Source organism: Vespa velutina, chromosome 15 (assembly GCF_912470025.1).
Source record: "Vespa velutina chromosome 15, iVesVel2.1, whole genome shotgun sequence".
Lineage (NCBI taxonomy): Eukaryota > Metazoa > Arthropoda > Insecta > Hymenoptera > Vespidae > Vespa > Vespa velutina.
This window is the reverse complement of record NC_062202.1, coordinates 4,656,261-4,683,398: the sequence shown is the minus strand read 5'-3', so window position 1 is coordinate 4,683,398 and position 27,138 is coordinate 4,656,261. Positions and strand designations below refer to the sequence as shown.

The 27,138-nt window shown below is 31.8% G+C and overlaps 3 protein-coding genes across 10 annotated transcripts; 1 reads left to right on the top strand and 2 right to left on the bottom strand.

Moving 5' to 3' along the window:
• Window positions 1–1,695: 1,695 nt before the first annotated feature.
• Window positions 1,696–14,333, bottom strand: LOC124954520 (E3 ubiquitin-protein ligase TRIM71). Of its 5 annotated transcripts, none has more exons than XM_047507577.1 (9): window positions 14,174–14,333; window positions 13,741–13,914; window positions 10,749–11,909; window positions 7,830–8,219; window positions 7,388–7,645; window positions 6,426–6,740; window positions 6,014–6,304; window positions 4,932–5,498; window positions 1,696–4,804 (listed from the first exon to the last, which is right to left on the bottom strand). In XM_047507577.1, exons 4-9 carry the CDS (start codon window positions 8,163–8,165, stop codon window positions 4,223–4,225), a joined length of 2,349 nt encoding a protein of 782 aa, XP_047363533.1. In that variant the 5' UTR covers window positions 8,166–8,219; window positions 10,749–11,909; window positions 13,741–13,914; window positions 14,174–14,333; the 3' UTR covers window positions 1,696–4,222. The 5 variants fall into 5 exon arrangements, with proteins under 5 accessions (XP_047363533.1, XP_047363530.1, XP_047363529.1 ...); XM_047507574.1 differs by having other exon boundaries at window positions 7,325–7,645; window positions 10,785–11,909; window positions 14,174–14,329; XM_047507573.1 differs by having other exon boundaries at window positions 7,325–7,645; window positions 14,174–14,323.
• Window positions 14,334–16,039: 1,706 nt separating this feature from the next.
• LOC124954519 (DNA replication licensing factor MCM4) lies at window positions 16,040–19,429 on the bottom strand. Its single transcript, XM_047507572.1, has 7 exons — window positions 19,355–19,429; window positions 19,167–19,266; window positions 18,632–18,951; window positions 17,055–18,551; window positions 16,577–16,977; window positions 16,281–16,491; window positions 16,040–16,200 (listed from the first exon to the last, which is right to left on the bottom strand). Exons 2-7 carry the CDS (start codon window positions 19,231–19,233, stop codon window positions 16,105–16,107), a joined length of 2,592 nt encoding a protein of 863 aa, XP_047363528.1. The 5' UTR covers window positions 19,234–19,266; window positions 19,355–19,429; the 3' UTR covers window positions 16,040–16,104.
• Window positions 19,430–19,951: 522 nt separating this feature from the next.
• LOC124954527 (retinoblastoma-like protein 2) lies at window positions 19,952–27,017 on the top strand. Of its 4 annotated transcripts, XM_047507590.1 has the most exons (10): window positions 19,952–20,295; window positions 20,498–20,541; window positions 20,600–21,131; window positions 21,205–21,501; window positions 22,013–22,114; window positions 22,533–22,630; window positions 22,711–23,097; window positions 23,176–23,612; window positions 23,692–24,622; window positions 24,772–27,017. In XM_047507590.1, exons 1-10 carry the CDS (start codon window positions 20,211–20,213, stop codon window positions 24,955–24,957), a joined length of 3,099 nt encoding a protein of 1,032 aa, XP_047363546.1. In that variant the 5' UTR covers window positions 19,952–20,210; the 3' UTR covers window positions 24,958–27,017. The 4 variants fall into 4 exon arrangements, with proteins under 4 accessions (XP_047363546.1, XP_047363545.1, XP_047363544.1 ...); XM_047507589.1 differs by lacking the exon at window positions 20,498–20,541 and having other exon boundaries at window positions 19,953–20,295; window positions 22,016–22,114; XM_047507588.1 differs by lacking the exon at window positions 20,498–20,541 and having other exon boundaries at window positions 19,953–20,295.
• The last annotated feature ends 121 nt before the right edge of the window (window positions 27,018–27,138 follow it).

The following is a 27,138-nucleotide window of genomic DNA, read 5'->3' as shown; positions in this document are numbered from 1 at the left end:
CGCTTTGTTAAACTCCAATTGTATACCTTGATTTGATTATTGGGCACTCTTGCAGAGTGGATTAAGCGAGATCAAAATCGAAAAACATTAATATAGACGTGTTTTTATTTCTCTATGTAACAACCAATCTAACTTGAGAATACATCTATAAACTGATATATATGTTTAAAAGCGATAGTACAAAGAGAAATAAAAAGCGCTTAATAAGTGCCCCGTGTTATCGGATTTATCTTATTTATTCTTTAGAGTCTCCTAAGTGACTTTTGATCACATATCTTTTATATTTATTACTGGATTTCGAAAAATTCGTACAATGAGATTTCTTATTTTATTATGAATAATCGTCAGGCGCAAGTAATAAAATCGAGTAAAAATGAAACTGTGTCGGGTCGTGCATGGAAGTATTTTTTTTCTGTCTCACTTTCGGAATAAACGTTCAAACAGAAATTTCATTTCAATGCATTCCTTGCACACTGAATCTCATTTTCATATAAGGTATTATTTTTCTCTGCGACAGGGAAAGTGCAAGGGAACAATTGTTGGTATCACTAATGCATGCTTTATGATAATGTTTACAACACTTTAAGCCGTATACCGATAATGATACACCTACGGCATAATGAGGAGGTGTCAGGATTGCACAATTCAGCTTTCTTTAATTGCACAAATTTATTTTGCAATTGGGTGATTAAATGTTTGCATTATTGCGGAAAAGAATAAAAAGAAAAGCAACATATAAGCAAAAAGGAAAATTATAATGATCATACAGATAATTTATTAAAAAAAAGATAATTAATACACAAAGATATATTTGATACAAAAATTAATTGTAAAGAATACATGTTTAGTAAGGAAAATTATAATGGACTTAATAAAAATAATAATCCCAATAAAATGAAAATAAACCGAAATATTGAAGAATTGTCATTTTTCTCTTGATTCCTGCCTTTTTTTTTTCCAATGCGGAATAAACTTATTTTTTTGTTATATTGCACGTTTTATAGAAAAAAATAGAAAATTTGTATACATTCATTAAACTCTAAATATTCACACGGTTCGGGTTTTTTGACCGTATCGGCATCGATCGATGACACTGCGCATCTGTTGAGAAAAAAAAATGCGAATCGGTCTCAAATAAAATACGATTCCATTGTTTTATCAGCAGATTTAGCATCGTCGGTTGACGCTGATACTGCCAAAAGTTTGAACCGTATGAATTTACTGTAACGTGCACCGTTTTCGGTACTTGAATTTAAAAGTGACATTTCAAAAATTAATTAACAATGAAAGTATTAAACAAAACTTTTAAAATTTCGTGTCAGCAATTAAAAATTTTTTTTCACTTGATTTTAGAAATATCACATAGTTCAAAGTACATTTTAAAGTCTTTCTTTTTTCTTAAGACCTGCAAAAATTTTTTGTGCAAAAAATCGTTTCTTTATATAACAAAAGAAAAAGAAAATATTCTTATAAATAATATATCACAAATTCTCAATAAATTAAAAAGGAATATAAACGTTACATATAACGATCACAAGTAAAGAAATATTAAAATCAATGATAAGATACATACACAACATTTTTTTTTTTTTTTAATACTGTAGCGGTTTTAGCATAGCGCATAAATATAATTTTTATTATAATAAAAAAAAAAAAGAAAAATAACGAAACATGCACTAGAACAGATTATGATTGCTTGAAAAGATTATGATTTTGCTCAAATGTAATATGATTGGTTAAACGTTTTTTCTTTTTTTTTTTTTTTTTTTTTACAAAAAGTAATAAGAAACTTGTCTATGCATAATGAAACGGGTCAACTTAGTTGAGCGTCCTTAATTTATGAAGTCCGTTGTGTATTTAAGAATATAATGCAAATGGATTAAACATAAAACAATTACACAAATAATATAATTACTCATATACGTAATGCTAATTAAAAAAAAGGAAATATCGAAATAATATATAAGCAAACGAGATAATGTGATAATCTTTTTTCCACCCCCCTTTTTTCTTCTTTTTCTAATTTCATCTTGCTTTTTATCTTTTTTTTTCGTTCTATGTTATTTCTAATTTCACACAACGTATGTTATACAACATATCAACAGAAGAATACCGGACTTTTCTTTCTCATTTTTACTTTTTTTTTTTTTTATTATTTTCTTTCATTTTTTTATTTATTTTTTTTTATTTTTGTTTTATTTTATTTTTTTTCTTTTTTTTTCTCTTTTTTTTTTTTTTTTTTTTTTTTTTTTTTTTCTTAAATCAGTCTTACTTCAGTCTTATGCTGGTGTGAAATATAATCGATGACTTGATCTTTGATGGTTACAAATTAAAGCAAGTGTTAATACTATTTCAGAGGCCTATTATATATATTTTGTCCTTTTTTCTTTTCTTTCTAGTTTCTTTTTCTTTCAACAAAGATTATTAATTATATACTTACGACAGACGCAGTTTCTTTTTCTCATTGTCCGGTATGATGTTAATAATCAATAAAAAATTTCGACTCTAAGAGTTTCGATCTTTAAAAGATCGTGCATGCATAAGTGAATTAACACAAATTGTTGACAAATCGCATAAAGTACAGCAAAATGTGCTTGATATGTAGGAGATTAATTTTTGTTAATCGTGTCACTACTATAAATTTTACGAAATGAAGGTAGCAAGAAATTGTGAACGATCGAAATAAAATCTTCTATTTTGTAAATATTTGAGGATAAGAGTAATAACTAGATATACAATCTCTCGATTTTATTTCATCACAATTTCCTATTTAAATTATTTTTCATAGTTCACAATGCGCATCATTGATTTAAGCAAATAATAAAAAATATTTTTGCAAATATATAACTTACGATATGCGAAATGAAAAGAAGTCATTTAATTCGGAAATATCTATAAAATAAGATCGAGAGATCATACATCTACTTATTACTCTTATCCCAAATATTTAGAAAATATCAATAGAAAAATGTTATTTGAATTATGAAGTAACATACAAAAATATTTAAATGAAACATTCTTCCTTGAAGGTCGTCATTAAACACATATTGCACAACGCATTATTTCAAATGCATTGTATGTTCGTAATTGTTCTATAAATAAAGGACGTCTCATCGTTATACGACTACATTGAAAACAAACAATAATCATTATCTCATGTAAAATTTTTGTTATCCTTCTCTTGCATCTAAATATCTATCGATAACTTCTCCAACCTTCTCTTATGATAATCTTTATGATGTAAAAGAAGAACAAAATATTCAAAACAATAAAAGTTTCCTTAACCCTTTTTATGATAATATAAAAAGATAAGCAACATATCGTTTATGTGTCGTTTTCCAGTTAAAATATGTGCTTTTTTTGCTATAAAAGTAGGCAAATAAAAATTCGATTCTTATTACCTACGATTACGTAAAAATTTAATTTGTTTAAAATACGAATTAAAAAATAACGAAAATATCCGAAACATATGAAACAATCAGCTTTCTTCAATAAGTAAATAATTGGAATCGAATGACTTTTATAGTAAAAAATGTAAAAAAAAAAAAAAAAAGAAGGAGAACAAAAAGAAAACACGCAAAATAATAACGATTATTTCTTTATGTTATTCTCTTTTTTATCATAAGAAGGCTTAAGAAGAACTTATTGTTTTGAATATTTTATCATTCTTCGACATATTTTGTGATATTTTCATATCTTTTTAATATATTTGATCGGAGTTCTAAGACCCGATTGTGCACGCTTTAAAACAATATATATATATATATATATATATGTATATATGTATATATATATATATATATCTGTTTGTGTATGTGTTTGTGTGTGTATATATATATATATATATATATATATATATATATATATATATGTATATAGGAAGCATAATAAACCGGCTAATAGCATATTTTTCGAACACTCTGAAACCGAAGATTAGTTTTTTTTTCTCTCTATTTTTTTTGTACTCGTATCTTGGCACCGAAAGTGAGGAAGGAACATCCATGTATTCCCGTATCATATTATATACAATTAGTACGAAAATATTGCTTCTAATGTCTCGCGAATGAACAAAAACGCGGTCCTTTTGTATCCTCTTTTGGATATTTATGATATATATATCTAATATATGTATATGTGTGTATATATATATAGAGAAAGAGAGGAATATACGTAAGAATATCTACACTTTGTGTTTGATACTCGTGTTTCATCAAAATTCATTTTAATACAACATGGCCCGATTGTTACCGAAATCTACGACTGCGATTCTACCATCTGGACATAATGCAACACCAGATGGTCTGTCTACTTCACCTAATCCTGTACCGAAATTGCCAATTGTAAATTTATAGGCTCCAGAAGAATTAAATACCTGTATTCTGTTATTTCTTGAATCAGAAATAATGATGTTACCGTCATCATCTATGGCCATGCCTTGTGGTCTGAGGAATGGTTTTTGACCTCTGATGTTTTCACAATTGAGAATGCGAGAGTTCATGAAGTCAATATCGATGATAAGAATTCGATGATTGTTGAAATCCGTACAGACAACGTTGCCTTCCGGATTGAAAGCTATTCCACGAGGCGAGTCGAAGTATTTCCACATGCTAGGATTCGTTTCATGTCCAAATTTACGAAGAAAAACACCTTCTGGACTGAACATTTGCAGACGATGATTTCTTGAATCGGAAATAACTATTAGACAATCGGAATTTACTGCCACACCCCATGGGTAGTTAAATTGACCGCAGAGACTTCCTCTCTCGCCAAAGCTCGTTATATAGTGACCTTCCATCGTTACGATCTAGAATAGTGAAGTGAGCATGCGAGCGTGCATATGTGTTTGAGTTTTAGAGATCTTCTCTATATGTAAATACAGTATAGTTAACATACTGTACTTTGATATTATTGTACGATAAAATTTATGGTACCTGGACACGATGATTATCTTTATCAGTAACAACGATACGTCGACGTGCATCGACTGCTACACCAGCAGGTCGATCAAATTGTCCAGGACCAGTACCGTATGTACCAAATCTTCTGACTAAGGTACCGTCCAATCGATAAATTTGTATACGATTATTAGATCTATCAGCTAGGATTATGTTTCCCTCCTTGTCGCATGTAACACCCCAAGGTCTGCAGAGACTATCTCTAGGATCGCCATTATTTGCAATTATTTGCGGTGGGCGGTTAGGAGTATTTGATCCAAACCAAACTGTCACAGGATAATCATTCATTGGTATTGGCCTTCCTCGTGCTATAGGAACTATAGAGTTTGAAGGCGATCGAGGAAACGGTGATGATGGTGGTAACATTTGTAAATTTCCACGGCCTTTCAAAGATCGCCGATCACCTATGTGACCTGGATTGTTCACTACGATCGAGCCCAGGTTTATAAGGCTCTGAATCGTGTTAGATGATGATCCAGTGAATGTTATCCAGGGTTCTTGTGCGGGGGGTAAATTGTGTCGAATCTGACGAACTTTATGCATCTGAAGGAATGATAAAATCTATGATTAATAATATGCTACAATATTATCTTTGTTGTGCCGCAAATCATCAAATTGAACAAAGATATCAGATACATAAGGTGTATCGCATGTGATCTCGTGCAGGGCATTTCTGACGAACAGCATTTTAAAGATTACTTTGACTTCGAATTGTAACCAACACGTGTCGCTATATAAACATCGTTCAACTCCAACGTGAAACATCACGCAAAGAATTCCCAAGTGAATGATGAGAGAGAGAGAGAGAGAGAGAAAGATAAATCACGAGCATTATGTAGTTTTCATAAAAATATTAATAAATCTATCTATAAAACTTCTCTATTTCCGAATTAGAGTATCTCTTTATCGTTGCTAAGATCCTCACAACCTATCCTCGAATCTCACGTTCCTACGTAATGATTTTCGTGGGCACAACATCTTTATATTATTTTATACATTATAATATCGGTTTCTAATTATTATATATGTTGGTTATTTTCTAAATTATTTTTTAATACCTCTGATGCCGCCATATCCTTGCTGATTATCAATTCTCTTGGATTATTGCCCATTGTATAGGTATCAACCGCTGTGCTAAGTTTCTTCATGGTTTTCGTCAATTGGATTATTCCAACCCGGAGTCCATCGTCTCTCGCTTTCAATGCCGAGAATTTTAATAATTTTGCCTCTTCGATTCTTTGTAACAATTCCCTTTCACGTGCCTCTAAAGCACTTGTTATTTTTTTTACGCATTGTATCACGTCAGCTGTTGCCTGTCTCGCTTTTCGTTCTAGCAGCTCAGCAGCCATCTATTACAATGAAAATAATAAAGTTCTAATCAAATTCGATTCGAGTCATTTTTCGTTAATAATTCAATGTTAGGAATTAAAACAATTCATAACTATAATTTTTATTATAGATTGCACATACCTGACATGAGTTCAAATCTTGTCTCATAGTATTAATTCCACCTCGGGCTTCGTTCATTATTCGATTAACTTCCGCTGTGGCACTTTCCATCGCTTCCGCCACATTTATCGTCACGTGTCCATTGTGATAGACACCACATTCTCCGCAATAGGATTGACTACAAGTTTGACAGTAAAATTTGTGAGCTGCATGAATTTCGCAATGGACTACTGGCCTTCTTTGAAAATGTGGCACGGGCATCAGCGCTAAATTCGAAGTTTCTTGTACATTTTGGATTGTGTTCCGTTCTGATATCGAATTAAAGTCCAAGTGATCCTGCACAAAAAATCGTTATTCGTTATTTCATTATGAATATGCTAACAATAAGTAATGCAGGCATATAGTATAATTTGATAATTTTCTTTCAAAGAATCGTTATTCACATCTATTCTATTCTATATACGAACACGTATATTCAAGTATTATTTTGTTTAATACATGTCATTCATTATATTACTTTTTTCTTAAAGATTTTAGTTGCTTCTACAGATTTCTATGATCTTCATTGAGCAAAGTCAATGATCGATCAGAGACTTCAAAATATCATCTAGTTACGAAATGTCTTAACTACCAATTTCAGAACCGCCCCTAGCGATAGGCTATCTTTCTTAAACTCATGTATATCGGCATGCCATCTATCGGCGATATTTTCCAATCGACTTTGTAAACGCACTTCCCTGATGATATGTTACATGCCACACATACAAGTATGAAAGACAGACTGTATATAAAAGTATGAATCATCAATTGACTTGTAAATAATTCTTTGCAAAAGAATTCATGAACTATTCCGTATAATTGGTATTTTTTGATAAGGAAAATTTAAAAAAAAATAAAAAAAAAAAATTGTTCCAACGCACCACTTCCACCAAAACGTTGCTAAGCGACAGACATAGTTCTAAGTAAGAGGAGTTTCCCCTTACCGATTGACGTCCTATCAAGCATGATTCGCAGGACCCATCTGGGCAGTCTCTACATCTATTTGTGAGGTCTCTTGATACAGGAAAACTAACGTTGTTAGAGATAGGACTGACGTTATAATTATCACCATTTACAACCTGTAAAAGGCTACTAATCAACGAATCGACGTTTAAATCATCCGGTGATTGGCTGTTGTAGCCTTGAGAAGTTGAACTACTTCCTGATGATGTACCTGCTGGACTTTCCGAACCGGACTGAAACTAACATAAATAGTTTGTATTATAAAAAGGAAAAAGAAATGTTATGTTTAAAAATGTTAAAAAATCGTTTGGTTGGCAATTTTAGAATAATAATGAGCTATCATTTGTTGTCTTTTCTTTCTTTAAAAAATCAGCTAAAAGATTAGTTAACTTTTTCTTAATGCGTTTAAAGTTTCTTATATACCAGACATAATGCATTCATGTCAACGTTGCGTTCCTGCGATTGTTGTTGTATTTGTTGTGCTTGCTGCTGCTGTAGTTGTTGCTGTGATAGTAGTTGTTGCTGTGGTAGCGGTTGTTGCTGTTGCTGCTGTTGTTGCTGCTGCTGCTGCTGTTGTTGCTGCTGTTGTTGCTGTAGCTGTTGTCGTTGTTGTGGTTGCTGTTGTCGTTGGTGTTGCTGTTGTCGTTGATGTTGTCGTTGGTGTTGCTGTTGCTGTTGTCGTCGTCGTTGTTGTTGTTGATCCCGTTGATATCTTCCGAAAAAGTTCATGCCACGATTGTAATTCTGACTACGTTTCATCTTGATAGATTAATAAATCTGCAATAATTCTTTTTCTCGTTGCTTTCCTCAGATCTGAAACATCAGAGAGGCAGTATTGTGATTTTTTATTTCCATTTTTCTTTTAACGCATTCAAAGGAAAGAATTCATTATTGTTTCCTCAGGACCATATGACAAATGCATTAATTCATTGTTTATCCGATAAGAAAATAAGTAAACAAAAGAATACTCAATTAAGAGTAAAATATAGAAACGTCAACATTTGAAAAGATATATCTTGATATCACATGGATACTGTTTGTTCCAGTTTTGAAATCGGGACAGCTATACGCAGCTGGTTCAAGGCCACTGTCTGTGTATCTACTCGTGCAACAAGGAAGCAGAATACCCTTCTGCTCTTGGGATCGAGAAATAGGGTCCCGCTTCCACTCATGGGACCCCACGGAAATCAATAACCACGGGAAATCGGCGTAGATACATATATATCCCTTTCGCGAACGAAAGACTCCGTGGTCCCTTTCTCGTCCCTCAGCTGCTCGAATCTATCCCGAGATTGGTATATATTCGGAAAAGATGTTTAGTCTTTTACACGAATAAAATAACAATTACATCAATTTTCAACGATCCAATTTGTTTGAAAATATTACTTCTGATTTCCTTACAATAATAACAACCCATATAAACTGATAGGATTTAGAACGAAACGAAATTTTCCCTTTCCCCCCTCATTGAATGAAAATAAAACAAGCCGATATGAATGATACAAATAGAAATATATCTTTCTGGACCTTGATCTTGTAGATCTTACCAATTAGACCGATCGCTGCAAAACATCAATTGTCGAATTGGTCGACTTATCGAAGATTCATTATCAAAGAATATTTTCCTTCTACTTTTAATTAGATCGAATCGGCGAATTATTATATTTATCATTTATTATTAATCAATTTAAAATCGAACGAGGATTATAAAATATTAATTAATTACTTTACATGTGATCCGTTATAGACAATAATAAATTTCACTTTTCATGATTCATCCAAGTAATTTCTCTCTCTCTCTCTCTCTCTCTCTCTCGTTTTAATAATTCCGATAAAAGCGACCGAAAGAAAAAGTAAGAAGAAGTAAGAAAAAGAAATAGCAATGCGATTTTTCATGAAAAATTAAAAAAAAAAGAAAGCAGAGCAGCGAAGAGGAGTGTAAGTTGGAAGAAAAAAGAAGAAAAAAGAATTATTCATTTTCCGGATACTTCGTGGCACTTCGAGGGTGGTATCCTTGAAATCGCCATGGCGACCAAGGTCAGACCTGCTTTTCCTCTCGAGGGTCAGAAAGGAGGAGAAAGTAAAAGGTCCGATACCTACGCAGAGGGTCGGTGGTGGCGGTGGGTGGTTTTGAAGGCATGCGAGCGCGCATGAACCACTTGGTTCCTCGCATTTACGCGCAAAAAGAGAGAGAGAGAGAGAGAGAGGGGGGGAGGGGGAGGAAGGAAGGAAGAGAGAGGGAAGGAGAGAGGGAGAGAACGCCCACGCGCGCGAACCTTGTGGCGCACGTGCGCCTATGTACCACTACCACCATTGAAAGTAACCATCGTCGACCCGTTCGTACAAAGGTACATTTTCTATGTGAATTCGTGAAAAGAAAACCCGAAGGAAAAAGAAGGGGGGAGGAAAAGAGGGTGAGGGAGAGAGAGAGATAAAAAGATAAAAACTAACGGAATTTTACGATACCGAGTAGCTAAAACTTCTTTTTGCAGAGAAATTTTTATATCGTAGATTATACATAAAAATTATTATACTTGTACATTTTGAAAATTTACACATTAATCCTTTAATTTTGTATCATCTATATATCCATTTCCTTTAATCTTCTCGGCAAGTTCGTTTGAATGATTTTGGAATGTTTCCAACTCCAAAGAACTTTCCAAGAAAAAGTTCGAATTTTGTTTGAAGAAACAATTGGTTAACATGAAAACCTATTTGTTGTTCGACAAGATCAAATATCAAAATATTAAGATAGTGTCCTTTAAAGGTATAAAGAAAACAAATTCAAATTTCAACGAGAAAGAATCGTTTCGATATCGAATAATTTAAGGATCGCATTTTAACATCTTATCTGTACGTAAAACATATGTAGGTACTTGACTCTATTCGTTTTCGATTTTTGTTTTTTTTAAGCGAACATAATGTTACAGAAACAACAATGATGAAGTTGGTAATTTTCGTGAATTATTTGATGTAACATCGTGCGTTGACGAATGGCTTTTAAATTTCTTACAATTATTCGAATTTCAATATAATTCGATGAATATATCTTAGGACACAAAAAACTACGTTTGCGATAAAAGCTGAAAATTATTTTCTCACTCACTCTCTCTCTCTCTCTCTCTCTTTATTAAATTTCTATCGAATCAGCTGCCATACGTTTAACAAGGACTTTCATAAAATTACCGTATATCATTGTATAGCTTCGAAATAAATTTGTAAAACAATGAACATTTTTAAATGATATTATATCGATAGAAGAATTGATATTTCTATATTTATTGATATGATATTTCTATTTTTTTTTCTTTTTTTTTTTTTTTTTTTTTTTTATATAAATACCTTATAGATTTATAGAAGACTTCATAACACACTAACCGTTTCGTCCTGATGTCGAGCACCGTCTAACTTCAGCAGCATAAACATTTGATGTTGACGACACCGATGATCTTGTATATATGTTATCGTACTTATAAACAGATATTTACATATATACATATAGTGCGAACGCGTTTCTCTTAACACAATCTAAGATAGCAATTGTGGAGAAAAAAAGAGGCCTTGCGTTTTTGGCGGCAACAAGAATACTGATCTTTTTCTCAATTTTGCTACTTGTTTCCTTTCCTACACGTGTATTTCACAAAATACAAGAAGATCTTGCACCTCTCGAGCTTTCCGTCCGCACTAAAGTCGAATTCGTCTACTACAGTAGTTTTAACCGAGCTTGAAGACCCGCGTCCCCCACTACTCGATTCCCGTTCAACCAATCGGAGTCGCGCAAGCGCATCCCCTTCTTTCTCGCCCTCTTTGTCTCTCTCCCTTCTCTATATATGCGTATACCTAATCCACACCCCCATTGTGCTATGTTCGCCACTGTCAGGCCATCGAATTCCTCGAAATCTCTTTGACTCTTTCTTTCTATACTTCTTTTACTCTTTCTCTTTCTCTTTCTATTTATCATCACATTGACAATGTTAAATGAGTCCAACAATTTGCATTATGTATGTAACATTTCTCAATTGACCTGCCACGAGATTTCTTATTTAATATATATGGTTATATTCAATTGACTTTTCTTTTGCAATTCGGACTGACGATATCTTTTCCATGTACGAACTGTTTTATTTTTATCCCATGGACGCATCGCTTGCTCGCTAACCCTTATGTATTGACCTTGAGAAGGATTCCACGAACTGATATTTTTTTCTGCTCTCATCCCATGAACCCTTCGTCGTATTTCGATAAAATCACACTTGTCGTTCTTTCTCCATTCTAATAAATACGATCAAATTGATATCCAATGATAGATATATAAACATATAACGTATCGGTCAGAATATCAAAAAATCTCTTTTCTATGAAATTTTATGAAAAGCGTCAATACTTATTCTTCTATCTGCCGAATCTTCGCTCATTAAGCACAAATATATTTTTGTTTTATTTTTTAATCGTTCCCCAATACTTATCAATCCACGTCCATGATCCTTTGATTTGTTTCAAGATCTGTAAAATTTCATAAAGACATTGAAATGTATCGTTTTACGTGGACGCTCGAGAGTAGGAATTTAATTTACAATTCTCTCGATTACGTCGGAGATGCAAGTCACCCCTCTAACCCCTTTCACATCGCCATTCGCCATGCGGCTTTACGATAGAGCGCTTGCGTCAGGATATCATGAATGGAAGCGTCGCTCAATGCGGCCTCGGACGTTATACTTTTATTTGCTTCTCGTGGAATGCTGCGGTTTTTCCTTAAAACGGCCTAACTTCGTCCAAAGTCAATTCGATAATTCACATTCTTACAAGTCTACCCATCCGAATGAATACATTAAGTAAATTTTATTAAATATTGGCTTCGATATATATACATATATATATGTATATATATTCAATATACATACATATATATATATATATATATATATATATATACATATGTGTACGTTATATATATGTATATATATATATATAATGTAAAAATTCTTAAAATTCCTTTTTATCATCAATTTCGAACATTATAATATGACTCGTATCTGTATTAGAACTTCTTTCCTTTCTACGATCTCTTATTCAACTTAATCAACGAATCGAAGTTAGAAAAAATGATTCTAATAGTAAGACGTATAATTTTATGAATGGACTTGTACATGTGTCACGGCCACGTGGTGGGGTGGTACTGTGTACCGCTTTAACGATCGAGCCGTGTGAAACACATTCTTTCCCTGCTTTCTATCTATCGCGTCAGCCCTTCTCCATATTCCTCTCCACCCCTTATTACTTGCTACCAACCACTAGGTGCGCGTGGGTGAGCACGCGCGCGCACGCGACATCGGATACAGGTGGTGAACTTCCGTACGCCGACGATATAAACCTATGTGTATGTATATGTATGTGTATGTATTCTCATCTCTATGCACAGAAACGCAGAGAGCTCTCACGAAGCTGCATCAATAAACGTAATCAGACGTACACTCACTTCTCTCTCTCTCTCTATAGCTCTCTCTCCCTCTCTCTCTCTCCCTCCCTCCCGCCCTCCTTCTCTCTCTCTCTCTCTCTCTCTCTCTCTCACTCTCTCACCCTCTTGTTCTCTCGATAGGGAGATAAAAATTTTTCTAAAAGAGAATATTCATTCTAAATCCTGTGACTCTTTTCTGACAAATATTCTTATATAATTGCTCTTAAGTTTCAACATCTTCAGAAGAAAAATTTTTATATAAATTCTTATAAAATTCTTACTTCCGATACATCTTATCGAAAAAATTAACTAGTTAAAGTATCTGTAAAAGATAAGATAACGTTCTAATAATTTGGTTTAAGATAACATAGTACTATTCTAACAAGATATATTTTTTCTTTGTATATACCGTTTGTAACAATCGAGAAAAATATATTATATTATATATATATATATACGTGTGTGTGTGTATGTATAAATAGAGATTGAAAAAGAAATATTATCAGATAAGAAAATCTTGTTTTTGTTCTTTCACAATTAAACGAGCATTTTCATATTGTACGATAATTATGTTCCTAAGGAATAAAGGGAGATTGGTAATGTTATAACCAAATGCTATTAAAAATCATGGTAAAAGATTCATCTACTTAATATCATCAAAATACCAATTAGAGGAACGTATATATATATTTATATATTATATCGAACACAGTAATATCTTGTAAAGTAAGAAGAGAAAAGAAAGAAAGAAAGAAAGAAAGTGTATGTGTGTGTGTGTGTGTGTGTTAGGTACGTGCGTTGTACGTCGTCGCGTATCTCAATGATAGGGTAAAGGAGGGGCAAAAGGGAATGGGAACGTCGATGAACGAATATCCTTACCCCCTCTTTCTCTCCCTGATACGTGGGTGCTCCCAAGGTCACCGCAAGTGCAAAACTACGTAGTACGACGCCTCCGTCGCGACGCCCGCGCATGAAACGTGGGCGCCGCGTGTATATATATAGATCTCTCTACAGGTCGTTTCGTTTCAACAGCATCACTTTTACGTTTAAGCCCTAAGAGTCAAGAACGTATATCAATTTTATTGTTTGTTTTTTGCAAAACAATTATTTTTTACTTTTTTTTTTTTTAACATGATTTTGCTAAATTCTCAATTCAGGTGATTTACAGAGAGTAATTCTCTTGACAAAAATCTAACTGAAATTTCTTAAAGGGAAAAGTCTTAAAGAAAATCTGTAAGTAGACGAGTGTAAAAATAAATAAGTATTAAGAATATGTATATGTGAGAGAATAATAAATTTATAATATACATACATAAATATATCGTAACGTTGGAACGTTGACTTCCCAAGATAAAAACAAAAGTAAATTGGAACGAGCAGTAGATCGGTCGGATAATAAAATGATAAGATGATCCCACTTTTCCAACAGATTCCATATCTCGCAAGACGGGGGTTGGAATTCCTTAACACATTTAGCTCATTGTAAGTCTGCGTTACAAAAGATCTACGATTAAAATGTCTACTTTAAGCTTGATGTCAAGAACAAAAATATTTGAATCATCGACTAGATTAAAGATTTTCATTAATTATTAGACCATTTAAATTTAACGATATAGAATTTACCTTTTTGTAGATAAAGAAATATTAAAATTTTCTCTTGCTATTTTCTATACGGGAACGAGAATTATGTTCCGTTAGTTTTCTAGATAATACTTGAAACGGATTTACAGAATTTTGAAAAATCCCTGTTGCTAGGCCGTTTCACCGTATTATCGATGTACCTCATTGTTCCTATTGACATAGCACGAATGCTGAAAAAAGGGAAGGGATTTTCGATAAACTTTGTAAATTCTGCAACGGCCAGTTCTTTCTTTCTCAATTTTGCACGTGTTGAATTTTTGAAGAAACACGAATACAAGACTTTTACATGAAACTACGAAATCTTTTATAATATTTGTATCCATTGATAATATTTTTTCTGTTAATCCGTAATGATAATAATAATAATAATAATAATGTGTATGGTAAATAAAATTTATCAGCACGTTTAAAGTTTCTAATTCATTAATATTTTTATCAGGATTTTTAGAAAAATAAGAAACGCTTCTCGCGTACATACATTTTATTTTCTTCGTACATTGTACGGTCTCCAAAAATACGAACAATGATCCTTTGCTGGAAATTGCCTGCGCCACGGGGTGCTTTACCTATTTTTCCTTTGTTCCTAGATTTTCGAGATATTATTGTACACCTGGCATACCCTCAGTGTACAAAGTTTTTTTTTTTACTTCGTTGAATATACACATAAACGTTATTTCGTAACTACATACTTTTTCTAACTTATTGACTTATCAACCAATGACTTATTAATAATACGCGCACTTAAAAGAATATATGATTTTTTTCAGACTTAGTTTTTTTCAGATAGTTTTTAAATTTCATTTAAAGCTATCTTAAACAGCAGAAAAATTTCTAGATATTACACACAAAGGTGTATATTCTATGAGTGAAAAGTCCACGGAGAAATGTAAGGGATGTCCTTGAAAAAGAAAATGATTAGTTTTAAGAAAAATTTTACCTGACAAGTTGATTTACAATCTTTCAAAAACCTTTCAAGAGGATTAAAATTTCTCTAACTGACAAACGTTTCCCTCAAACTTTCACAAATTTAAATGTACCTTTAACGTGACAAGTAAAACACCAAAAAGACTATTCTCAAATGATTTTTGTAAAATTTAATACGAAGTTCGTTCAAATTTTTGCTAACTTTCGAATTACAATTGATAAATAAATCGATTAAACTTGTTTAACGATTAATATTTAATAAATATTCTTCTATATTGTTAGTTTCACGGGGAAAAAAAAGAGCTATACCTAGAATGATAATTTTTCCTATAATGTTTTCAGGTACTGTACAAGGTAAAGTTTCAGGTACTGTTTCAGGTACTGCAAATCCGTACAATATCCAAAAATTTTTCAAAACTACATACCTGAATGGAAACGTAAAGCTTTAATTGAAAATGTTCTGCTTCTTTCCATTCTTACTTGTAACGTTTATTTTAGAATTATAATCTAAAGTCTAAGGTCTAAAATAAGCGAAAGTTGAACTGCATGTTAAAAAAAAAAAAAAAAAAAAAAAAAAAAAAAGAAGAAGAAAGAAAAGAAAAAAGGCGAAAAAAATTATAAAAAAAAAAATGTTTATTAGAAGAATATATCATATTATAAAGGAATCTTAGAAAAATGTTAACATATACGAATAGCATTTTTGCCAACAACAATTAAAACCCCGTCATCCTGTAAATCTTTCAAAGCGTCTTCAAACATCTCACGTGTCACCAACTAAAAATTGATAAGTAAGACATATGTCATATAAAATGTCGTATAAATATGATAAAGAGAAATCTATGAAATATACTTACCACGTCTGACGCCCCTCTCAGTTCAGTAAAAATTTTCTGATAATTAAGCATAGATGTTTTACTTTTCGATTGAATTAATTTTTTCAAAGCCTCGATTAATTCGAATTTTCGTTTTCTGGCTGCTGAAGAAATTCCGGTAGTCAAGATACCGATATCAATTTTACCGCTTAAAGGATCGATAGCTGATTGCTTTAAAGCTTCCCGATGTAATCTATTTTAAATACAAAAGTTTATTTAATAATCATTATTAGTATAATATTTCCAACATAATGAATTTATTAATCTTTAATCCTAACCTCCAGGCTTCTTCTACATCTTCTATTTCTACAACATTGCTAAATCGCATTTTCGCATGAGCTTCGGATAATCGTATTAAAGATTCTAATTGTCTCGGATAAGCAGTAATTTGTCCACGACCACTACCTACTCTCCTCATATCAACATAAGCTTGAATCAATCTCTGTTGGCTCTCCTCGTTGAGAGTTGGATGAATGTGTTCCTTAGCAAATGCTATGTAATCACGAAGTATGCTCATATCTATGATTTCATCTTCATCCTCTAATTCTGTTTTATAATAAAGGGATACCAAATGGCGTGCTAATTTTCTATCAAAAACTTCACTTTGAGGATCTAACATAAGAAAGATCAAATCGAAACGGGACATTAACGTATGAGGTAACATCACATTCTCTATGACCTGAAAGTAAAAAGTCCATTATTATATATTATATATTATATGATAAGTATTATATATGGATATATAAATATATTCACAGTTTTATTTTTATTCCATTGTGATCCACACGGATTTGCAGCAGCTAAAATACTTGTTCTTGCGTTTAATTGACAAATAATGCCTGCTTTGGCGATGCTTAAGGTCTGCTGTTCCATAACTTCGTGCAAAATAGAACGTGTACTATCGTTCATTTTATCAAATTCATCTATGCAACATATCCCATTATCTGCCAATACCAGAGCTCCAGTTTGTAATACTAACTGTCTAGTTTCTGGATCCTTAGTTACATAAGCTGTTAAACCAACAGCACTAGAACCTTTACCGCTGCTGTATTGTGAACGTGGCACCAAGTTGAAAACAAATTGTAATAATTGTGATTTGCTGGTACCAGGATCACCGCAGAGTAATATATTTATTTCCGAACGAAAATGTTTCCTTCTGATGATACCTTCACCTTTCTTTGTACCGCCAAAAAGTTGAAGCAATATACCTTTTTTCACATCTTCATTTTCATAAATACTCGGTGCTATATGCCTGGCTAATCTCTCATAAACATCTTCCTTTTGCGATAATAATTCTAAAAGTTCTACTCTCTCAGGTGGAAATGCGTGATCTTTACCTTCTTGCTGATCGTACAATCTTTTTGAATCATGTTTCCTAAAATGAACAACATCAATGTGTGTCTTATAAACGGCACGGACATTGGACTGTCTTGGATTAACGCGTAATGGCTGAGCACGATATATTCCTGTAACATATACTCTATCGCCAGGAGAAACGGCATCAACTAAATCATTATGTGCAAAAATGATAACAGTATGAGGAGTATGTCCGGCAGGCATATCATCTGGCGATTCTTGTAATTTAATCATTTGCTTGTCAGAAAAGTGGCTGCGATTGTGTATCAATGTAAAACAATAATTATTGTTACATTTTGTACAAGCTGTAGGCTCGACTATACGACCTCTGTCCATTTCTACTAAAGTTGAGAATCCACATATAATGCATTCAAAGAATGCCTCTCTCATCTCTGGCATGATATTAGATGTTCTTATTACCATACCAGAAACAGTAATTAATTGATCTATATCTTCTGGATTGAGCAGGCGCATACTTTTAGTTCTACTAACGTTAAACGGCCGTACTTGTATCTGGTGTTCTAAAACTGCTGCTGGATATTTCTCGAAGAACATTTCATTGGCCGCCATATCCATAGTAGGTATGACTTCTTGTGGATAGCATATTAATTGCCGATATAATTGTTCATCAAAAATCTCCAAATGCGCACAATTTATATTCAAATATGGTTCTTCTAACGTATGAATTTCTTCGAGCTTTTGTAAATATAATGGCTCTGTTAAGTTCATGTTTTCTGGTAACTCATCATTTTCAGCCTCTGGATCGATAAAGCGTAGCACGAAACGTTTGAATTGTTCTTTACAACGATTTACTACCACATTTGTACCCCATATTACCAATTGTGGACCTGCATTTTCACTTTCTGATGTACCTGGAATATTTGGTTCCTCAGGTATCTAAATAGAAAACAACAATATCGTTTCATTCATTGTTAATATTTAAATAATAATTGCAAAGTACATATTTATTAATTTACCGGTTCAGATAAATTAACTTGGCGCATATGCTTGTCCGTTCTGATATCTGTTCTTTGCCGAATGGGCGTTCCTCTTACGCTACTTCGTGGAGTACGAATAGATCCTAAAGAACTAGGTGTACCATAATTCAATGGAGATGATAAATCTATTTCGCTCATTCCTGGAGCAAGTGGGCTCGTTTGTTGTGCTGCATTTGGAGAAGATGCAGGTATTTGAGAACCACCTTCTGATGATCCAGCGATCGTCTCTTGAATGCGACGACTTCCCCATCGTAGTGGAGTTTCTACTGTATTGTTGCTAGGCCTTTTCTGTGGAGTTCCTGTGGAATTTGGAATTTTTATTATGTATTTTTCTTTTCTTTTCTTTTTTTTTCTTTTTTTTTCAAAAGAGAGGACATACAGTAAAATGATAACGCTAAAGTTCAGTCATTTCTTATTAAATTAATATTTTAAACATTTCAGAGAGAACAAACGTGCGATTGAAAAACTATATTTTATAAAATAATATAAATTTTAATTGTATTCGTTACGAAACCTCTAACAGAACCGCTATCATTGCTTGCTGATCGGTTGGAACGAGGTGGGCCTAAAGGGCTTGACATTATGTAATTCCTGTCTTCGAATTATAAGTAGCACTTAAACAACGAAGAAATCTTTCATTAGAGTAATATTAAAATATAAATACTTGGAATAGGTTATAAACACTAGATTCAATCTACGTACATAACTCAATCTTTTCCCGGCAAAAATTTCCGTCCGTTGGAACCAGGAAACAGTAGGTTATTGCAAAATAACCTATCTTATAAAACAAGCGCGCTGATTGGTCGAACAGGAAAGACTGATAAAGTAAAATTATTTTAAAGTTTTACCGCGTTATGGCCTAGAAATCTATCAGAGACTTTTGATTAGCTCTCTTAGCATTTGTAATTAATCAAAATGATATCGATAAAAAAAACTCGTAAAATACTAAAGATGATTCTAATAAACTTAATTTTACAATAAATATTATTCTTCTGATTTATATAAACATATAACTATGTTTGTTCTCAAGATAGAAGAAGTACATAAGAAGAAGCGCATGCGTTAATAATATTACACATATATAAATATATTAATCTTCCAATTCGTTGTTTCCATCTTACAAGTTACGCACACACGCATGAAGAGATAAATGTGTTCTGTTCGTGAGCTTGAGGAAAATCTTTCTTTCTCATTCAATCAATAATCGATGTAATGGAAGGAAAAAGAAAGTGAAAATGGATTAATATTAGATTCTAGTTATTTTTTGTATCTTGAGATTATTTAGTATAAGCTACGTAAGTGTATAGACCATCCTTGAGAATTTTTTTCTCCTAATTGCCTCTCTACGTTTCCCGCCAACATGGCAAATATGGCGGCGCTCGTGTAGTTTCCCGCCAAGGAACAGCTTTAGTAGAGCCATTCTCGTATGGCGCAGATAACCGATACTTGTGTTTAATTTGTCCATATTATTTTAAAGTAATTGTTCATAATATTCTCCGTGCAAAATGGGAGAGTCGGAAGATATGGAGGATTCAACTTATAGTAGACATCAAGATTTATGTCAGAAATTAAATATGGATGCAACTGCTGCTTCGGAAGCTTGGAGATCTTACGAAACTATTCGACAAAATTATACGTTAGAGGTGATTTTAACATTAATCTAATTAAAGAAGAGATTTATTCTTAATAAAAAGTAAACAAAATATATTTCTTCTATCTTCCAAACATATGACCAAATAAATCTTCTTATAATTAAATTTCAAATTGTTTCAAAGCTGATAATAATCTGTTTCTCATCATATATGTTATTTTATTTCTATTAAATATTTTTACACGAATATCAAGGATTTACACAACAAAATCAATATTATTTAAGCTATCTATGTCATGTAAGTAAATTTAAAATAAATGGTAACTATATATATTTAATAATTGTCATATTTTCAGGGCGATCAGCTTCATTGGATAGGATGTGCTTTATATGTGGCATGCAGAAAATCTTCTACACCTATGGTTGGAAGAACAGGTAGTAATGTAGAAGGAAATTGTGTATCTTTAACTCGGCTTCTACAATTATGCAATCTACCATTAATACAGTTCTTTACAAAAAGCAAATCTTGGGCAGACATGGCTAACATGCCTCAAGATTTTAGAGAAAAAATTGAGAAACTTGAAGGGAACTTTTCAGTTTCTATGGTGATTTTTAAAAAGTATCAACCAATTTTTACGGATATATTTAAAGATCCATCTGATGACATTTCAAGACCATCTAGATCAAGAAGAAATAAAACGTATCCTTGTACACCGTCTAGAGTTTTTGAATTTTGTTGGACATTATTTATTTGTATAAAAGGAGCATTCCCTGATATTTCTGATGATTTAGTTAATTCCTATCATTTACTTTTGGCTTGTTGCGATCTTATATATGCCAATGCTTTGATGGCAAATAGAAAAGATCTTCTAAATCCTAATTTTCCTGGTAAGATGAAGTCTTATTTATAGTATTTTAAACTAAATTCGATGAATATATTAATATATGCATCTTCTTACAGGTTTGCCATCAAATTTCAATGATGAAAATTATGTGCCACCGCAAAATCCAAATTGCATCATTAATTTGTTATGTGAGCGTCATGAAGCTGTTTCTGTTGAAGCTAAATGTATCAAAGAATATCACTTGAAGAATCATGTTAATAAATTATTTAATGAGAGAATTCTTCGTGGAGATCAATCAAATTTTTCTGGCATTTTAGAAGCTTTGAATTTTGATGGCAATAGTAAAGCTGTCAATAAAGCATATGAGCAACATGTGTTGAGTGTTGGAGACTTTGATGAAAGAATATTTCTAGGTAAAATTTCTTCAATTTTATTGAATGCTTATTAAATATTTCATTTTAACACATATATTTATATATGGCATAAATAATTAAGCTTTTGCATGTACTTACTGTTCTCTTTTGTTGTTATTAATTTTTGTTTTTTTTTCCTTTTCTTTTTTTCTTTTTTTTTTCTTTTTTTCTTTTTTTCTTTTTTTCTTTTTTTCTTTTTTTTTCCAATTACAATGCTTTTGCAGCTCATACTGTAGTATTTAAAGCATGCTAACACGTTTCACATTTTCTATTTAAACTTATAGTAGATGTTATTTTGTTAAACAACGCGCATACACATCTGTATTACTTAATTCATCTTTTTTTGTTTCATTGAATATCATTTAAAATCTATACATTTCTTTGTTTTTTACTATTACATTCAATCTAAAGAGATTGTCATTAGCTCTCTGTTTTTATCTTATCTTTCAATAATTTTCATTTCTTGCTGTTAACCAATTTGTGTCTGCTTTGCCTTGGCTGTGGTTTGCAGCAGAGTGGAGGCGAGTGAGGCTAGGCGGAATATCAAGCTTGGAAATAGTTGGAGGAGATATTATTTGTCGTACTAAATTTGCAAAACCTATGCCTGTAAAAGGTAGGTTTATAACTTTTTTTTATTATTTCTGACGTTCAATTGGGAACAAATTATGGTATGTTGCTAATACTATATTTTTTATTACTGTTGCAAACTTATATACGTAATATACACGTATATACATATATATATACATATATATATATATATATATATATATATATATATATATATACATATATATATATATATATATATATATATATATAGAGAGAGAGAGAGAGAGAGTATATATAGAGTAGTTAATCGCATAGTTGTAGACTTACCTTTTTAAATTAGACACTTTATTATAATCGCTTTATCATCGTTTTCTTAAATTATGAAAATGGCCAAGCAAATTAATTTAAACATACCATTGTCTATATTTTATAAATATGTTAAGATACAGAAATATTTAAACAAAGGAATCTATTTACAGGTCAAGATGCTGGTGATAATATTGGTTCACCTGCACAGAGTAGTAGCAATAGCGATGTTCACGATCAATTTCAATCAAAGCGAGATCATTATGCAGGGGTAAGTTCATGGTAATTTCATTAAAATTATAATTAAGTATTATACACTATAATTGTATAAATATATTTTTATCTTTACAGCAAATACAACATCTAGCTCCCCCAACTCCATTAACAGGTCGCAAATATCTCAAACCAAAGGATGTATCAAATGTAACTCCAGTCTTTACTGCTACTCAAAGTGTAATCCGTCTTCAGGCCATGCTAGCTGGTCAATCTTCACCAAGCACGAATTTATTACAAATATTCAATAATTGCACCCAAGATGTCAGAACATTTGTAACAACGAAAGTAAAAGAGATAGGTGAATTATTTTGTGCCAATTACACCAAAAGTTCAGATACTAGTGAAAGTTCGACTCTAGATTTTGGAAGGAAACGTCTTTATTTAGGACAAACTCTCTTCTATAAATTTTTAGAGATGATTCTTAATGATGAAAAACGTAAAAAGCCTAATTATGATATTACGGTAAGTCTAAAATATATTTCTAGAGAGATATAAACCATGATTGTATGTATAAAAAGATATTTTACATATTTATTTCAGAATTTACTTATGAACGAAAGATTTATACGATGTTTATTTGCTTGCTGCTTAGAAATAGTTATTTACTCATATAAAAGTAACGATAAGGTCTTTCCATGGATATTGAAGGCCTTGGACTTAGAAGCTTACTATTTCTATAAAGTTATAGAAATCATAGTACGAGCAGAAGAACAATTACCACGCGATGTTGTAAAGCATTTAAGTCAAATAGAAGAAAGAATATTAGAAGCCCTAGCTTGGCAAAAAAATAGTCCATTATGGCAGGCCATTGAATCTACCATTGGTGAAGTACCTAGTTGCGAAGATGTTTCTCTACCTGGTACGTTAGAAACAGTTGATCCAAATACTGCGGGGCAACCAGTGCTAAGAAGAATTGCTTTGGATCGTGGACACCACCATGATATACAACAAAGTCCAATTTCTTCCGCATCTGAGAGGTTTTTATTTATATTCTTGTTGTTACTGCCCACTTGATATACCAAATACATGTATTTTAAATAATTCTAAATATTTCAGATTTCAATCGCCAATAACGGCATCTGGCGTAGCTAAAAAACGTTTATTTCCTGATACCAGAACTAGTGGCCAGAGTGTTTTACGTGTTTCTTCTAAAGTCGTATTTGATGGTAATTCTCGAATACTTCTAGCATTACCTGATCAACTTACGGTGCCAAGGACATCTACTTCACAGACAACAACTAATTTATCACAAATCACACCAGCTACTAGGGAAGTTGGAAAACCAAAAAAGACCGGCTCTGTTGCGTTATTCTTTAGAAAATTCTATAATCTCGCATGTGTACGTATGCAGGATCTCTGTAATTCCTTAGATATTACAGATGTAGATTTACAGAAAAAAATATGGACAATCTTTGAATATTCGATAAAGGAGCGCACAGAGTTAATGAGAGATCGGCACCTCGATCAAATTCTTATGTGTGCAGTTTATGTGATATGTAAATTAGTTAAAATGGAGAAAAATTCTTTTACCGAAATTATGCGATGTTATCGTTTACAACCGCAAGCAGAGTCTCACATATATAGGTCAGTACTTATTTGTAAGGGACCCCAAGAAATAAGATCAAATATTGAAGCATCAGGAAGTAATGAAGTTCCAACCGATGAGGAAGCTAATGTGGCACCTCCGACACCAACAAATATGGCAGGAACATCGCAAGATTTTGGAACAGAAAGACGTGGAGATCTAATTAAATTCTATAATACAGTATATGTGCCGCAAGTTAAGGAAGTTGCAAATAAATTAGGATTGGCACGTGGAAGTACTCAAACTCTTACTCTAAGCCCATTACCCAAAAGTAAAGTTCGTGCTAATTCTCCAGTAAGACGTGTTACAGACAGTATTTCGACACGTACGCTTGATCCAAAAGCAATCAGTGCATCACCCGCGCCACAATTAAGCTATTGTTTTAGTCGCAGTCCGGCTAAGGTATGTTTTTAATATACCATTATAAGTATAATCTTCATAAGTATGAAATAACTTATAATGTCTTGTATTTCTTTTTTTTTTTCTTTCTTTCTTTCTTTCTTCCTTTCTTTTTTTTTTCTTTTTTTTTTCCCCCCAATTTTTTCTTTTAGGACTTAGAAGCTATTAATAAAATGATGATTTCTGTGAGTGCAAAAAAAAGCGTCGGGAAACGACTTTTGTCAGACGATACTACTGATGTAGAAATGGTAGAGGGACCCTCTCCGATAAAAAAGTCAACGACTGTTGTCAGAAAACTAGAAAACATTATGGACGAGCGTCGTACAAAAAACCAATAATTCGTTTAGTTCGAAATAATCTTTATAATTTAAGTGAGAGTATACAAAGTGAAAATTCGAAGAGAAGTTTTTTTGTAAAATTTTATTTTTATAGATTAAGTTAAAATATCGGAGATATTACGATTAACAGATCTATTGTCCTTTCTTTTTCTTTTTCTTTTTTTTTTTTTTTTTTTTTTTTTTGGATCTGATATTGTGACTTCTGTTAATCAGTCTTGAAAAATCTATGAACAAAGAAAAAAAGAATGAACGTCAGATATATGCATCAGCAACGTAACACATATGTCATATATTGGTTTTAAGAGAGATAAGTGTCATTTGTCACTATCAAATTAAAGCTATTAAAGAAGGTGCAATAGTAGTTACTGCTATACCAATACAGAGAAGATCGAAATGCAATATCTGTTTTTGGCTATGTAAAATAAATTCTAATTATTCCTTTGTCAGATAGTATCATCAGGAATAAAAACAAAAGTTTTTCAATCTAACGTATGGAATCGTTTTTTTTTTTTTTTTTTTTTTTTTTTCTCAACTTTAACAAACTTTTCAATTTTGCATGTTACGCAAAGTACAGTTCGTACATTCATCATATGTGAAATTTTTTTAAATAGAACTATTGCTATTAACTTTGAATGTGCATAGTTCATTAAACGATTGTGTTAATTGCACAATTATGATTTTTAAGATGTTTTCTATTTCACAAAATATTGTAGTTGCGCCCTTAGCATTTTATAATAATTTTAGGAAAATATCATCTTCATCTCTGTATTGATATCAAAAAAGATGCATGCTATCATTCATAGTAATAGAAAAAGTAATAACTCTTGCTTGTTAAAAATCAAGTAAGAATGAAAATATTTTTCTACAGAAATTACGATATATTATTATTCGACAAATTATGTTGTTATGTGACTTCTCATCGATATCAAAAATTAGTATAAATAGGGCTTTGTCATTTACATCTCATAATAGTCATTACTTGTTATTGTCAATATTATTGACTAATTATACTTTGACTGAACAATTTGTTATCTTTACTTAGATAAACGTCGTACATCTAAATTTATATAACTGTTACTTGCTTTAGCTATGTAAAATTGTAATATTAATTTTACCAAAATATTTGAGCATATCAAGAGTAAGACAAATCAAATTATATATATATATATACAACACACGTGTATGTATGTTGTATGTGTGTGTGTATCTGCTACGTACCTATGACATCTGTATCTTTGCTGCTCTGGTGTGTGTGTGTGTGTGTGTGTGTGTGTGTGTATGTGTGTGTGTTGATATATATATATATATATAATTTGACTAATTACATTTATTTTCTTTTAGGCGTAAGTATCAATTTAAATTGATTATTTCAGAATTAAAGAATTATAATTTCTACTACCAATGTACTTTCAGTTTGGAGTGTCGTAAGTTAGATAATTATTATGTGTACTATGAAATTTAGTCTATTTTGTCGATTAAACTCCAAGCGGTTTTTCATTTTTTTTTTCTTTTTTTTTTTTTTTTTAGTTCTAAGCAATTTCAAATTTGACAACTTGATCTCATGAGCCTGTCATTTAATATTAAATATAAGGTATATAGAACGCAAGTTGTAAGATACAAAAGATTAACTAAAATTGTAAAAAATCATTTCTTCAGCTACGAAAAAAATTTGTAATTTAAGTTAGAAATGAAATGCCTTCATTTGAGAATAATGTTTAATTTTTAGTAAAACAAATTTTTAATATGCGCAATGACTATTCAATGTATGTAATCTTAGGAGAGTGAAAGTACTATCTGGAAACAAATATTAACGTGCGAGTTACTTTCTGTCATTTCTGGTATAGTTTCTATTTACAAGCTTTGAGAATGAAAAAAAAAAAGTAATATAATATATTTGATTTATAAATATAATGCACGCTACCTGCGATTTTGTTACAGCGATTATGACAGTTCCTCTAACCATTTTTTAAGTTCTGTAAAAATTCAACATTCTATTAATCACAACTTTTAATATATATGTACATATATAATATTCTATCAAGTAAATTAGTTCAAAAAGATCGAAGCTCTGTTTCAGTTTTTTTATATATATATATATATATAACAAATTTTTTGTTTACCCTTCGCCATTTAAATCATATCTCGTTCCTAAATACATCGATTTATGTCGATATATCGATC